Genomic DNA, 16,888 nt, shown 5'->3' with positions numbered 1-16,888 from the left:
AGGATGAAAAGAAATAATGTTTACAAAATACCTTGTAAATCTTAAGGCACTACATAAATGCTAGCTATTATTAACTAATCAAATAATAAACGCTGATTAAGCACCTATCATGTAACAGGCTCTATGTTAATCAAGAATGGCACAAATAAAAAAAAATGTGACTAAAAGGAAACTCCATAATGACATGCAGGCTTATACTACACACACACACACTCACACACACACACACACACACACACACACACACACACATACACTCACACACACCAAATCCATTTAACTAGGGAGTTGTGGGGAGACATTAATAAATAGAATCATGAAAGGTTTCTTGAAGGAAATAACAGCAATTTCCAGTAGCAAAGATGATCATACAAGGTTGGGGAAAGATAAAGATATGGGAGAAGGAATACCATGTACAGGAGCCACTCATGGTCCATTTTTGAAAGATCATTGGGTACACTAAAAGAGTAATGCAAAATCAATCAGGAAAGATAGTTTGGAGCTAAAATGTGTTCCATCCACTAACTTCAATTTATATTACTAATCCAGGCACCATGGTGTTAAAATGGATAGAGCATTGGACTTAGAATCAAGAAGACTCATCTTCCTGAATTCAAATCTGGTCTCATACACTAACTAACTGTGTGATCCTGGGCATATCACTTAATATTATTTGCCTTGGTTTCCTCATCTGTAAAATGAGCTAGAGTAGGAAATTATAAACCACTCCAATATCGTTGCCAAGAAAACTCAAAAATGGAATTTCAAAGAGTTGGACACAACTGAAACAAATGAACAATTACTATTAATAACAACAAATATTTAAATAGTGCTTTAAAGCCTGAGAGGAAAAAAATAATTTTGTAGTCCCCTGATTTCAGGGGGACTTCTGTTCTAACAATAAGTCAGTAATCTTAAACCTTCTGGCTTTCGAGTCTGCCTCAAGAAATTCCCACACCCAATCTGTCTGATTCTGAGTAGACCACTCTTCAATTCATTGCTACTGATAATCTGGTCAGTGATAATCTGATCAGTGATAACCAAATTCCAGAGACCACTCCTCTGGGCCATAGAATTAGCATGTCAATGATAGAAAACTGCATAAATGTGTCTCCTTGCTTCTGTTTCTTTGCTAATTTCTTTTGGAGTTAACTTTCTTGTAATAGTATTACAATTACAATAAACTTTGCCTTTGACTTGAAATGGATTCAAGCCTGCAAATTTTTTTTTGAGATACCTCGAAACACCAGTCTGTGATCCCAAACTTTTGGGACCCCCATCTCAACCTCAACAATTTGATTCTCACAACAATCTGTGAGGTAGATGCTACAACCATCTCCATTTTACAGATGAAGAAACTTAGAGAGATTAAGTGACTTGTCCAGGATCATAGAGCAAAAGAGTGTTCTGAAGCAGGATTTGAACTTAGATCTGCCTCCCTACAAGTTTCATGTTCTATCCATTGTGCAATGCTGCCTCACATTAATGTATCCAGTGTCCTTGGAAAGAGTGGACACATTCCTAAAGTACATAAAGCAACTAGTGTCAAAAATAAATGTGACCAGAGAAACTCAAACTTCATGCCTTTTACCTGGCTCAGGAACTGTCCACAAAAGTCCCTTTGAGCATGGTTCCAACAATAATTTGAGTTGCCTTCCAATGTATCTGATGGAATAGATTGTCCTAATCCTCAAAAGTACATGCTCCTAGATCTTGGACAATGACCCCACCCAGTTAGGAGACCCTATTGCTGTTTGAAGTGAACACAAAATCTAATCTAAGTGAATTTTTGCCTGAGGGAATAAATCCATTTTCTTGCATTCCTCCACTGCAGTTTAGAGTGATACCATTCATGAAGGAGAAAGTCAATTAGAGTGGCCTGGATGGAAACAGACTCCCCTGTCCAAATTGCTAGAGGCAGCTGAGATTCCTGATCAATCTATGTTCTCAGTAGAAGAAACTGAAGATTTTTAGTCCTCTTCCTCATTTAAATGGCTACCAGTCATGGTTGATTTCTCCTATCAGGGGCATTCCCTTTCAAAAAAATATTTAAGGTATTCAATATCTTCATTAGGAGTTTTTGGGTATTGAGAGAAACTACTGGGCACCAATTTAAAGATTACTAGCCAGCCCAATTAAGAAATTGATTATTAACCAGAAACTTTTGTCTCTTCTATTTTTCATTCATCACAGTTTGATGACCATGAAAGGATCATAACTCTATAGTCCAGATTCTTATCTGAAAATTCCCCTTATATGTTTTTGGGGCTAAGTGAAAATTTATCCAAAAGGACAAACTTCTGGTAGATCTCTGCCTTTGACTTGACTCTCTCCCTATAATTAGCAATTAGATCTTGTCTGAGTAAGTTTGTATGTTCTATGTCTGTGTTAAGTGTTTCCTTTATGCTTGAGTCTTCTAATTTCCTCTCTCAGCAACAGAGGGTTTCTATCACTACAATATTCTATTGAAAGAAATCTCCTCGAGAGAGCTATAGAGATAAACTCAGAAATAATGTACATCCACAAAATTACTGGGAGGGAGGCACCTGGGACATTCAGAGTATCTGGAGGGTGTCTACACATTTGTCCCAGTTTGTGTTATACTAAAAAATGTATCCTGAATATTTTTGCAGGACTATATTTTCAAAAGGGAAATCTGAGACAATACTGTGAGAATATGAATACTTTTTTTTTTTTAAATCATTCCTTTCAAGTCTTTGTGGCTACAAATCCCCAAGATAGTAGATCTATATCATATTAAGTTGTGCATGTAAATTTGATCTTCCTTGTGCAACAAGATAATTATATAAATATGTATACATATATTGTATTTAACATATGCTTTAACGTGTTTAACATGTATGAGACTGCCTGCCATCTAGAGGAGGGGATGGAGAGAAGGAGGGGAAAAGTTGGAACAGAAGTGTTTGCAAGGGTCAATGGTGAAAAATTACCCATGCATATGTTCTGTCAATAAAACATTTTGTCAACGTTTTTGTATATATATTTGACAAATTATTTTGTCAGTAATATTTGTCAATAATAAAAAAGAGATGTCCAAGTGCTAGGGAACATAGCAACAAGAATGCAAAACAAAATCTTGTGCAAACCTGACCCTTGTAGTTTGTGGCTAGTTGGATCTCGGTCAGCACACTCTTGGGAATGGATATTGAGGCATATGTTCTGCATGACTGGCTAAAGGTCTGGGGTACACACCCTGTAGACACATTAAGATAGGTATTGAGCACGCACCAAATTGAGATAGCTCCCACCGTCTCAGGAGTTGGGTTCCTGGATACACAAGCTAAACACATACTGGTTGCTGGGCCATGTTGGCAAGGGCAGATGAGAAGGATATAAGTACAGGACAGCAGAGGGAGAGAGAAGAATCAGGAAGAAGGGACAAGATGATGTAACCAAGCAATAGAGCTTCTTTAACTATATAAGTGGTATCAGACTGCTCTGTCGGATCCAGAGTCCCAAGGTCATAGAGGTGATGACAATTGTGGATTAATGCTCAGACTCCAGCTGGTGTCAGCAGATCTGCATTAGCTGAGGACCCAACATCCAAAATGACATGGCTTGACCATAGAGCAGGTTAAGGGCATTGTTTTCTATGTCTATGAAGGAAAGAAAACAGATGCTAACAAATGTAAAGGATAATGCTGGTAAGTGTTCCTTAAGGAGCAATAATTCAGAAAACAGGATGGGATAGGGCTATGGATCTCAAATAGATTTTCTTTTTTTCTAGACCTCAATATTCTAGTCTTTGTGTAGAAATTCTTTTCATCCTTTATTACTTTCACTGATTTTATAAGTTGAATAGCTAATCTTTGTATTGATAAGTTATCCAATATATAACAAGTGCTGACTGTGTAAATGAATTTTATTGTAGCTTAAGTAACCATTCACTGTTGGATAAATTTACTTCTGCTTCTTCTTATTCCTAAAATCCACCTGTAAACTATAATTTGATTAAGAAAGATAGAAGAAAATTAAAAATGAAAAGGGTGATTTCCATCAATGAAGAGGAAATTAAAGCAAGAATTAGGAGCTCTTTTGCCCAATTGTATACCAATAAATCTGACAATCTAAGTTATATGGATAAATATTTAAAAAACATAAATTGCCCAGACTAACAAAAGAAAAAATAAATATTTTTAAAATCCCATTTTATTTTATTTTTATTATTGTTGAAGCTTTTTACTTACAAAACATTTGCATAGGTAATTTTTCAATATATGTTAAATTTGTTAAAGTATATGTTAAATACAATATATGTATACATATTTATATAGTTATCTTGTTGCACAAGAAAAATCAGATTTAGAAAGAAGGTAAAAATACTCTGAGGAGGAAAAGAAAATGCATGCAGACAATAACAGAAAGAGTAGAAATGCTATGTTGTGGTCCACACTCATTTCCCATAGTTCTTTCGCTGGGTGTAGCTGGTTCTTTTCGTTACTGAACAATTAAAACTGAAAATCCCATTTTAGAAAGAAAAATTGAACAAGCCATACATGAACTCCCTAAAAAAAAATCTCCAGGGCCTGATAGATTTACAAGTGAATTCTACCAAACATTTAAATAACTATTTACTTTGATACTATATGAACTATGTGGGGGGTGGGGGGAGTGAAGGAGTCCTGCCAAATTCCTTTTATGACACAAACATGGTGCTGATACATAAAACAGAAAGAGCCAGAACATAAAAAGAAAATTATTGACCAATTTCCCTAATATATACCGATGCAAGAATTTTGAATAAAATATAAGAGATTGCAGCAATTTGTCACCAGGTATTACACAATGACCAGGTGGGATTTATACCAGAAATGCAGGGTTGGCCAATATTAGAAAAACTATCAGAATAAGTAAATATATCAATAAAAAAACTAACAAAAATTATATGATTTTCTCAATAGATGAGAAAAAGCATTTGACAAAATACAGCCCCCATCCCTATTAAAAACACTAAAGAACATAGGAATAAATGGGGGTTTTCCTTAAAATGATAAGCAGCATCTACCTAATACAATCAGCAAGTAGTACCTATAATAGGAATAAGCTAGAAGCATTCGTAATAAGATTGGGTGAAATAAGGATACCATTATCATATTATTCAACAACTTTAGCAATAAGAAAAGAAAAAGAAATCAAAGGAATTAGAATAGGTAATAAGGAAACAAGACTCCAATTTCACTGAAAATAACGATAGGAAATATAAAATATTTGAGAATCTACCTGCCAAGATAAATCCAAGACAATTAAAAAAACATTTTTCACACGCAAAAAAAGTCTGATCTAAACAACTAGAAAAATATCAATTGTTCATGGATAAGCCAAGCTAATATAATAAGGATGACAATTCTATTAAATTAATCTAATACCAAACAAATTACCAAAAAATATTTTATACAGCTAGAAAAAATAACAACAAAATTTATCTGGAAGTATAAAAGATCAAGAATATCAAGGGAATTAATGGGGAAAAAATGTAAAAAAAAGGTGGACTATCTATATCAGATCTAAAACTGTATATAAAGCAGCAATAATCAAAATCATTTAGTACTGGCTAAGAAATAGAGTAGTGGATTAGTGAATTAGGTTTAGATATACAAGAAACACTAGTAAATAACTATAGTAATTTACTGTTTGATAAACCCAAAGACTTCCGCTTCTGGGATAAAAACCCACTATTCACAAAAATTGTTGGGAAAATTGGGAAATTATATGATAGAAACCAGGCATAGACCAACATCTTATATCCTATATCACAATAAGATCAAAATGAGTACATAGTTTAAAAATAAAGGTTGATACTATAAGCAAAAAGAGAGCAAGGAATAGTTTGCCTGTTAAATATTTGGAGAAAGGAGGAATTTCTGAACAAACAAGAGATAGAGAACATTATAAAATGCAAAATGTATAATTTTGATTATGTTAAATTATAAAGAGTTTGCACAAAACAAAATCAATGCATTCAAGATTAGGAGAAAAGCAGAAAGATGGGAAATGGATTTTAGAGTCAGTATTTCTGATAAAGGCTCCAAAATATATAGAGAACTTAGTCAGATGTATAAATCTGACCAATCTGATAAATTGTCAAAGGATATGACCAGATAATTTTGGAATAAAAAATTAAAACTGAATATAGTCATTTGTAAAAGATGCTCTAAATCACTACTGATGGACAAATGCAAATTAAAACAATTCTGAGCTACCACTTCATATCTATCAGATTGGATAATTAGACAGAAAAGGAAAATGAAAAATGTTGGAGAGCATAAAAGGAAATTGGAACGCTACTTTATTATTAGTGAAGTTGTGAAATGACCCAAACATACTGGAGAGCAATTTTGAACTATGCTTAAAGGGCTATAGAACTGTGTATTCTCTGATCCAGCAATAGGTCTGTATACCAAAGAGATCATTAAAAAGGGAAAGGAGCCATATGTACAAAAATATTTATTGTAGCTTTTTTGTGGTGAGAAGGAATTAGAAATTGCGGGGATGCCCATCAATTGGGGATTGACTGAACAAATTATGGTATAAAAATGTAATGAAATGCTCTACAAGAAATGATGAGCAGGTAGATTTCAAAAAAACTTGGAAAGACTTACATAAACTAATGCTGAGTGAGATGGGCAGAACCAGGAGAATATTATACATAATAGCATCAATGTTATATGATGCTCAACAATGACAGACTTAGCTCTTCTCAGCATTACAGTGGTCCAAGACAATTCCAAAAGACTTGTCATGGAAAATGTCATCCATGTGGAACATAGCAATTTTTCACTTTTTTAAAAAATTGATTGTCTTTCCTTTCTCATGGTTTTCCCCTTTTGTTCTGATTTGTCTTTCACAACATGACTAATATGGGAAAATACTTAATATGATTGTATATATTTAGCCTATATCAGATTGTTTACTGTCTTGTAACAGGGCAAGGAAGGGAAAGAGGGAGAAAAATTTGGGAACTCAAAATCTTACAAAAATAAATGTTGAAATCTATCTTTATATGTAATTAGAAAAAAGCAAAATAATATTAAGTGCAAAAGAAAAGACAACTTTACCAACTTCAAAAAATGCATGCTTTTGAGCAAAGTCTCTACAGTGGCCTTAAATGCAATCACTAGAATTTCAGCAATGTATGTTTAAAATATACATATACATGCACATATATTACCATTGTAAAAGCTATTTATGTATGAAATTTGGTGAGATTAAACTCAGTTTGACTAAAGTCAACTGGCTTAACTTATAAATTATTAAGTACTGACTCTCTCCAGATTCTGAAAAGTAAAGCGTAAGTAAGCAGAAAAGAGAAGCCAGTGTTTTTAATGTACAAAACTCCTTTGCGTTCATCTTGGTAGGTAACATAGATATCTATTGTTATTTGGGAAGGTAAGCCTTTTTGTAATATGTTAATGGGGTTGGGAGTAGCCAGAACTCTACTCCTGCTTTAAAAAGTACATAATGCATGGCATGCCTCCTAAAATTTTTTGGAATCACTAAAAACAACTATAATGATTTTGCTTTTTAAAAGGATTTGTCCCATAAACTGTTTTTTCCAACTTATCTATCTCTTTTTTTTTAATTAAACCTTTTTATTTTCTTTTTTTTTTTAAATTATAGCTTTTTTATTTACAAGATATATGCATGGGTAATTTTTCAAAATTGATAATTGCAAAACCTTTTGTTCTAATTTTTCCTCTCCTTCCCCCTACCTCCTCCCCCAGATGGCAGGTTGACCAATACATGTAAAATATGTTAAAGTATAAGTTAAATACAATATATGTATACATGTCCATAGTTATTTTGCTATGCAAAAAGAATTGGACTTTGAAATAGTGTACAATTAACCTGTGAAAGAAATCAAAAATGCAGGCAGACAAAAATAGAGGGATTGGGAATTCTATGTAGTGGTTCATAGTCATCTCCCAGAGTTCTTTCACTGGGTATAGCTGGTTCAGTTCATTACTGCTCTATTGGAACTGATTTATAAACCTTTTTATTTTCAAAACATATGAATGGAAAATTTTCAACATCCACCCTTGCAAAACTTTGCATTCCAAATTTTTTCCTTCCCTTCCTCCCACCCTCCTCTTAGATGGCATGTAATTCAATATATGTTAAGCATGTGCAATTCTTCTATACATATTTCCACAATCATCATGCATAATTAGCATATCAAAAAGGAAAAAATGAGAAAGAAAACAAAATGCAAGCAAGCAACAACAAAAAAATGAAAATGCTATGTTCCCACAGACTTCTAGGAATAAGAATAGGCAGTGGGGTTCTTTAGTCTCCTAGAGAACACCTGAATTATAGCTAATCAAGCTAAAGTATAATTGTGCTGTGCAGATTAATAAAGAGAATTTCCTATGTTGAAATTAACTCTATAGTTAGGGAAAGTAGGGTTGTAGTAAGACATTGGTTTAACACCAATATGTATAGTCTGGGATGTGGTTGAGCAAGTAAAACTGAGTAACTTAAATAATGGCTTTGGAAGACTTGGAAAGAGAAGGAAAGGCTTGAGAAAAAATATGGAAGGTAGATTAAATGATTTGGGAACAAATGGGGGCAAACTTTTCATATGGCAAGTGAGCAGCAACAAGTCCAACTGTTCCAAGTTCCTCCTGTCCTTGAACAGTTGTTCTTAGTACCCTGTGTCAACTTCAGAAGTCTAAGCATGATTAGAGTGTGTGAATAATTTTGACTTTGTTTTAAATAGAAAAATTAAGAATGAAATGTTGCAGCTTGATTTGAAAGTCAATAGACAAAGTTGACAGGGTTGGAAGAAATTTGAGAAGCATGGTTATTTCTAAAAGTGATAATTCAGGTAGATTTCTATCACTTTTAAAATCTTTTGCAATTTATTAGTTGAAAATACTGAGTTCTATAATATGAAATGCTTGGAATGAATAACCCTGGTATAAAATATAATGCTAAGTAACTGAAATTACAAATTGAGTTTCTAAAAGATCCAGGTATAATTGAATTTGTTCTGATCTAATTGTAAGTAAATTTTAGTTATTTATCATTAAACTCTATCAGGAAACATTTTAGTTGTGTGATTTTAAGTTGCCCAATTATGTATTTGTAATGCATATATAATATATAATCTATGTGAATGTATAGCTATCATATTACTTCATTAGTATTATTACTAATAATTACCATAGTACATCAAGATAAATTTTAAATTATTTTTGAGAAAGAACTAAATGTACTAAAAAAAAAAAAAGAATGTTAAGTAAAAATCTTTTGAGTGATTTTTTTAGAAGGTCTAATAAATTTTATTTGTTAGTTAATTTATTGCAACAACTTGAGAGTACTGACAATTTTAGAAAGCCCTGCTATGATTAGTGAGACTTTGTTGTTTGAGATGAACCTTGAATATTCTTTTGAGATTCATTCTTAGGTTTATTATATTCTTGAGTTAATCTTAAATTAGCCCTTCAAGAAAAGTGCCAGTAGCTCAATGAGAGTGATATTTTAGATCTATGGCAAGTGAATATCCTGGGAATAATGCTAGAAGGGCAATTTGGGGAAGGCTAAGGTTGGACTATCTTAATTCATTTTTCCATCTGCTTGGTTCCATATACTTGGTTGCATATAATCATTCTGAGCCTTGGGCATAGACCTTTAAGATCAGTATTGATGTGTTATATTCATGTCCCTTATTAAAACAAATATCTCTAACCAGGGCAAGGTAAATTATAATTTTTTTGTGATGAATCTCTTATTATTTTCAATATGAAACTACAGTCAATTCTTGTCCTCTATAATATGTAATCCTTAATAATTGAGTCCACCCAAAGCTATGATTATTGGAACTTGCTATTTAAAACCTTATGGGATTGTAATTAATATTATTCTGAAACTGAATCCAGGTATGATCATCAATAAATGCTATTAGGCCAATGATTCATGTAACTCTGCAGGGACTGGCATCTTTGAATTACAGATGGAGTTCTAATGTGAAAAGCTGGGAAAATAACTTTTGGCGTGGGCTGACGTAGTAGGCTCCTGATTTCATTTCCCCAGTAGGACAATGGAAAGTATTTCACCATTAATTGAAACCAGACAAATGTAAAAACTAGGATATCTGATTCTTAAGATATCACAGACCAATGAAATGGACAATTTTATTTTTTAACTATTTGTTTCTTCCTTATGTGTCTCTTTTCTAGTAGATCTACTTGCCAAAGGGAATTGCCCCCCAGGAACTCCTGTAAACATCAGTCTATCTTCTTCTTCCCCTCCCGTTGTTTTCCATCTTAAACCTCATTTATATCAAAACCCTTGATGAAGCATTTATCATATTACTGAAGAGATTTCTCAAAAGAATCTAAGAAGGAATAAAAGAAATGAGTACTTTCTATAACACAAATAACTCATTATTAATTAGGATGTAGGTTTTTTATTTTATCATTGAGGGACCAATTCTATAACCCAGTCAGCCAGTCTCTGAAGGGGTACAAGCTCATCAAAGTTGGGCAGTACTATATTCAACTAAGAGACCTTACAGATAACTAAATTGTATAGACTAATCTAGCTAAATTCTTGCTTGAGGGAATAAGCCCACATTCTTGAGCTTTCACTGGAGTTTAGAGTGACCAAATGAAGGAAAAAACTGATTAGAGTGGTCTGGGTGATCACACATTTCCCTGTCCAGGTGGCTGGAGGCAGGTAAGTCTCATGATTAAGCCATGTTCTCAGCAAGAGGAGCTGAAGATGTTTAGCCCACTTTCTCATTTAAATGTTCGCTAGTCAGGATGGTTTCTCTTGTCAAAGAAGTTCCCTCTCTCCTTCCCTCCCTTCCTCTTTCCCTTCCTTCCTTTCTTCCTTCCTTTCTTTTTTTAATAGCTTTTTATTTTTCAAAATTCATGGAAAGATAGTTTTAAACATTCACCCTTACAAAACTCTGTTGCAAATATTCCCCCCCTCTTTTTCCACTCCCCTCTGCTAGACAGCAAGTAATCCAATATAGGTTAAACATGTAAAATTCTTCTAAACTTATTTCCACATTTATCATGCTGTGAAGAAAAAACGGATCATAGGTGGGGGGAGGGGAAAGGGGAAAAAAGCGCAAACAAACAAACAACAACAAAAAATCAAAATCCTATGCTGTGAATAACATTCAATCTGCATAATCCTCTTTTTGGATGTGGATGGCTCTTTCCATCACAAGTCTATTGGAATTGCTCTGAATTATCTTATTGTCGAAAAGAGCTAAGTCCATCACAACTGATCATCACATAATATTGTTGCCGCTGTGTCCGATGTTCCCTTGGTTCTACTTCTCTTAGCATCAGTTTTTCTATATCTTTTCAGGCTTTTCTGAGATCAGCCTGTTCAACATTTCTTATAGAATAATAATATCCCATGACTTTCATATACCATAACTTATTCAGCCATTCTCCAACTAATGGACATCCATCCAGCCTCCAATTCCTTACCACTACAAAAAGACCTGATACAAACATTTTTGCACATGCAAATTCTTTTCCCTTTTTCATGATCTCTTTGGGATATAGAATGAGTAGAGACACTGCTGGATCAAAAGGTATGTATAGTTTTATACCCTTTTGGACATAGTTCCAAATTGCTCTCCAGAATGATTGGATCAGCTTACAACTCCACCAACAATATATTAGTGAGAGACATTCACTTTCAAAAAATATTAAGCCATTTACTTTCTCCATTAAGGGTCTTTGGTTTACTGAGAAAAATTACTGATCACTAATTTATGGATTATTAGTATAAATAATTAGTGAATTAATTAATTATACCCAAATTCTTGTCACTTAGTTTTGTCATTCATTGCAACATCCAGTGAAAATAAATATCAAAATAGATTTTTTTTAATCCTTTCTTCTCAGCAGCATATAAAAAAAAAGCACTCTGGCTCACAAAGTTCTTAAATATGTACTTGCAGCTCTCTTTTCTATCTCCCTAATTTTTCTTTGTTCATTACTAAGTCTTTCTTATAAACACATCTTAGCTTATAATTAGAAAGCAGATTCTCATTTTTCTAGTTATAATCAGGTAAATTTTATTTATACCACAAGCACTTCTCCAGTTATTAACCTAAAAAGTTTCCTAGCTTTTTAATGTGTCTTGTGCACATTACTGGCATTTACTCTAATATTCTATGTCCTATCTTAGGCAAATCAGCGTGCTATCTCATACCTGAATCAGACAACTCTAAAACTGACTTTTCTTATGACTCAAAGACACATTCACACCTTATGCCTAATTAAATTGTCCAAACAGACAATTTGACAGCTACTTTTTCTCAGAAGTAAACATTTCATGATTCACGAAAGTCAACTCAAAAAAATTTTACATTCATATTTAAATTTGTACTATTTGCTCACTGAAACATCTCTCTTATCAAAGTATGTGTGCTGAGGGAAAATGAGTGGGAAAGTACAGGAAGACAACTATAGGCATATTCAACCCTTTAACCAAAAATTTCCTGTACTTTCCACCCCAAGCTTATATCTATTTTTTTAATGTATAAACAATCCTCTTTTCCTGACACCTGAATAGTATAGCTTTCTACCTCCATGTTCTTCAGTCTCACTCCAGTCCTCATCAATAGCTGTAATGGAGCTTATACCCATGGTATATAACCTTTATATACCCTTATGGAACAATCTTTATAATCTATTTAGATATTTCTATTATTCACTTTATCGTGTTTGCATATATGTGTGTGTGTGTAAATATATGTGTGTATGTATGTATATATGTATACATATATAACATTAGTGCTTAGTCAAATACTTATTCATTATATATAATAAATTAAATGGCACTCAGAATTAAGAATTAAGAATAAACTACTTTTTCCACTATCTCTCAAACAAATTTTAGATATAGTATTGATATATTCTGTTGCAGGGGGAAATGTAGATTCTTTGTTGAAAAGCTGAAGATGAATTTTCCTAAATCCCAGAATAAATAGTATATCTTGGCTCAAAATTAAAATTGTTATCTTCAAAACACACAACTTGCAAGAAGGCATGTTTTAGGACTTTCTTTTTTTAAATAACTGAATATGAACACTCAACTGTAAAAAAAAAAAAATTAGTTCCCCTCAAATTTATTCATTTACAGAAAGCACAGAGACATTTTGGCCAAAGCCTAATAATTAGGCCTAACTACTGCCAATATCTCAAACAAAATTGTTGATAGTGGGAGTGCAGGAGAGGAGAGATACTGCTTAAGTAAACAAGAGGATTTTTGTTCAAACTTTTAATCTGGTTTCAAGTTTACACAGAGGAAAAGTTTACAAAGAAGCAATTCTAAAGAAATGTGGTTGAGTCTTCAATACTCAGAAGAGGGCTAATCTTTATTTCTTGTACTTTCTTCAAACACTCCTCTAAGCAAGGGAATGGAATTTAATTATCAGAACCTACCCCATTTCTCTCCCCACCCCAATCTTAGATGAAGTTTTAGGGGAAATATGCATTTTTGTTTGTCAAGGGACACAAATGTCTAATTGAAGCTTACAATTTCTTGACTTAAGACAGCTGATACTGGAACAGCTTCAGCGTTAGGTCCCAAAATATATTTAGATTTGTTTTGAGAAACAGAACAAATCTTTGTCGTTATACACCATCCTAAAAGATATCAAAGTCCAACTGTAAGACTCTGGATACCTGCAGTCATCCCAGAGAGTTCTCTTCTAGAATAAAAGGTCACAGTAGCATTGTTCATTTGATAATGAACAGGGTTGTTATGAAAACATTTGGCAGAGGGCTAGAAGGAGCGGGCTAGAGAGGGACAGGGAGGTGAGTGTAGCCATGAAGTGGCTGGGTAGCAGGCTGAATAAAAAGAGTTTTTTGTTCTGTTAATCCAGAGACAGAGAAAACGATTCCAGCGGCGTTAACTAACTCCAGCTGCAGTCAGCCTGAGTTAAACTGATGGGACCTCCCTCTTACCTCCTCCTTCTCCCTCTTATCCCCAGAGCCAGGAGTAGTAGAACGGTGGCGAAGGCCAAACCAGGCAGGCAGAGTAGATGCTTCAATAGCCACTGAAGCCAGGAAGAACCCATGGTTTTCCCGCCCGCTGTGTGTACTCCAACAGCAATCAGGGATCTCGGAGGTACGTCTCGCAGTCCGGGGCTGAGAGAGCCAGGCAGTGGTTAGGTCTCAGGGGCGGTCCCGCTCTTTTCTCTCTAGGGGAGGAGCGAAACAGAGAACCCAAAAGTTTCCTCCCGTTTCAAGGCTTGGGGCTGTCCCCCAGAAAGCACCGGACCTGGTTGGCTGGGAATGTGCAGCTGCTTCTGCTGTTAACTGTCCCAGGCTCTAGAGCTGCTGAAGTCAAGAAGTTTCTGGGTTTTCATCCCAGGCAGCCAGGAACTCACTCGCCTACGGTCCTTACCCTGCCCCACCACCTGAAGCTTAGGAGTAAAACTCTGAAAAGATCAACTTCCCTCCTGGCTCCAGAGGTACAGAAGAAGCCAAGGAGAAACAGAGGCAGATAGAGAGAGCAGACATACTTAATTCTGATTTACAGACTTGGATGAACCTTAAGGGGATCTGAAGAATTGGATTTCAATTATGAGAGAGACAGTCGCAAGTTGCTCTCCACACTGGGGAGAATTGATTTCTCACTACACCCCTAATGCTTAATAATTATAATCAAGGATACTTTATTTTTAATAATTACTCACACTTGTCTTATTTGGACTCACAGTAATCCTCTTTAAAAAAAAAATCAGAGCAAAACATTATCCCTAATTTTTTAAGGAAAAAATAAAAGGTTCAGAGAGGTTGTTAACGGCTCGAAATCATTCCTGAGACTATTTACCAAGAGGCATTGATGGACTAGTCCTTCCATCCCCATTCTCCCCAACCCTCCACTCCCTCACCACTACCACCGTCCCGCCTCTCCTCCCCTCCACCCCCGCCAGATCTCCTGATTCTTAGTTTAGAACAAGGATATAAAATTTTTCAATTAAAAGAAAAAAAATCTGTCTTGGGGGAAAAAAAATCAAACCCGGCAAACCTGGGTTTCATTTTAAACTACCATTTGTTACATAGGCAAGTTAAAACTTCTTTGAAGACAAGTTTCTTCATGTGTTAAATGAAGAGGTTGAAAGGTAGTGGCTTTGGAGTTAGAAAACTAAGTTTCTGTTTTCTGTTACTCTATCTGTGGGACCTCTTCAGGGTAACATTTAATCGCTCCTGCCCTTAGTATCACACTCTAAAAAAGAAGGATCCCTTTCATCTCTGAACTGTGATTCTTTGAGTATCTAAAACTTTCCCTTCAGGTTAAAAATTCTGGGCAAGTTTCTTCCCTGCCTGATAATCGAATCAACAGGAAATCTGGAGGGATGAGATGAGTTTGGGAGTTTTTCTGAGCTCATTCTCCAAGGAGGGTGCAATTTTAAGAAGCTCTGTCATAATAAAGCTAATGCACTTCTGTATCACTGCAGAGAGTTATTGTTCTTTTGTTGGGAAAAGGGACATGGCCTCTTATTGCTAAATTGAATTGTCATCATTTATGTCTGGAATAATAAAGATGAGGTTGATTTACTTAGTCTTGGAAAGTGAGGGGTTCAGAGAAACGAGAATTTCATCGGTCTTAATTTGACTGCAAGTTCTTTGGAACAAGAGGTCAGGGGTTCATATCTACTCATTACCTACACTGCCTAGTCATTACTTGCACATAAGTAGGTCCTTATTAAGTACTTATTGAATGAAATAATTTATTAAATTAATAATTTTGTGTAAAATTTCCTGCAGATTAACTCCTGAGAAGACATTTGAAAGAAGAAATAATGTGGCTACAATGAAGACATTTGAAAGAAGAAATAATGTGGCTATAGTGTAAGGTAGCTAAGACTGTATTTTGTGAGAATTTAAATTTTGAGAAAGCTGAATTACACACATTATTCTTTCATTTCTCCTTTGGGAACTCCCAGAAATTTGAGAGGCTTAAGGCTAAATAATACTAAAATAGCTCTTCAGTCTCACTGACACAGTTCACAGCCTCTCTCTATCTTCTTTCTCGTTAAAGTTTTGGTCATATCCAAAGTGTAGCATTTGAACCATCTGACTTCTTATTCCCAGTTTCAGGGCATCAACCTTGTCATCAGGACCACACAGTTGTTTTAATGGGAACCTCACATACAATCTCTCTGATTTATGCACACACTTAGGGAAATACAAAGGCATCTAGTTCCAGGCTGAAATCAGGAATCTGTCCTGGAGGCCAGGAGGATTATTCAGCTCCCCAAAATTCAGAACCAGAAAGAGAAATGTCTTAAAATCCAAATTTTAGGTTTTTTTTTTCCTACTTGTAAATAAAGAAATGTATACAGGTACTTACTAACTGTGTAACCCTGGGAAAATCACTAATATTTGCCTCAGTTTCCTCTTCTATAAAATGAGCTGGAGAAGGAAATGGCAAACTACTCCAGTATCTTGGCCAAGGAAACTCCAAATGGGGTTACAAAGAGTGTGATACAACTATAAAAAAATTAAGCAATAACAAAAAGGAAATGCTGGAACATTTGCATCTGACTCATTTTTTTTTTTTTTTTTTTTACAAAAGATTCCCTTGAGGTCTGGAAAAATTTCCAGTTTATCAGGCCTAAGATTTATTGTAAACCCTCTACGCTTTCAGCATATTTTTTTTTCCCTTTCCTTCTTCCTTATCATTTTTTTGGAGAAGCATATACATCTGGACATTTCTGTACTCATGTCTCTATATCTTTGCACAGGCTGATACCCTATGCCATATATATATAGCCTTCATACTATAACCTCTAAAAATCCCTGGTTCTTTTCAAAATTCATCTCAAGCATTACCTTCAGGTCTTTCCAGATCTCTAGTGTCTTCCCTTTCCCACATACAC

The 16,888-nt window shown here is 34.6% G+C and overlaps 1 protein-coding gene across 5 annotated transcripts in view; it reads right to left on the bottom strand.

Annotated features, from left to right (window-relative positions):
- LOC127543817 (cytochrome P450 7B1) overlaps positions 1 to 14,166 on the bottom strand; it is a 265,895-nt gene extending 251,729 nt beyond the window's left edge. For all 5 annotated transcript variants that reach the window (XM_051970124.1, XM_051970126.1, XM_051970125.1 and 2 more), the window contains exon 1: positions 13,965 to 14,166. In XM_051970124.1, coding sequence (XP_051826084.1) covers positions 13,965 to 14,077 — 113 coding nt within the window. In that variant the 5' untranslated portion in view covers positions 14,078 to 14,166. The remainder of the gene's footprint in view (positions 1 to 13,964) is intronic.
- Between the last annotated feature and the right edge of the window lie 2,722 nt (positions 14,167 to 16,888).

Source organism: Antechinus flavipes, chromosome 1, assembly GCF_016432865.1.
Source record: "Antechinus flavipes isolate AdamAnt ecotype Samford, QLD, Australia chromosome 1, AdamAnt_v2, whole genome shotgun sequence".
Taxonomy (NCBI): Eukaryota; Metazoa; Chordata; class Mammalia; order Dasyuromorphia; family Dasyuridae; genus Antechinus; species Antechinus flavipes.
Note: the sequence above shows the minus strand (reverse complement) of the source record. Positions and strands in the feature narration are given on the sequence as shown.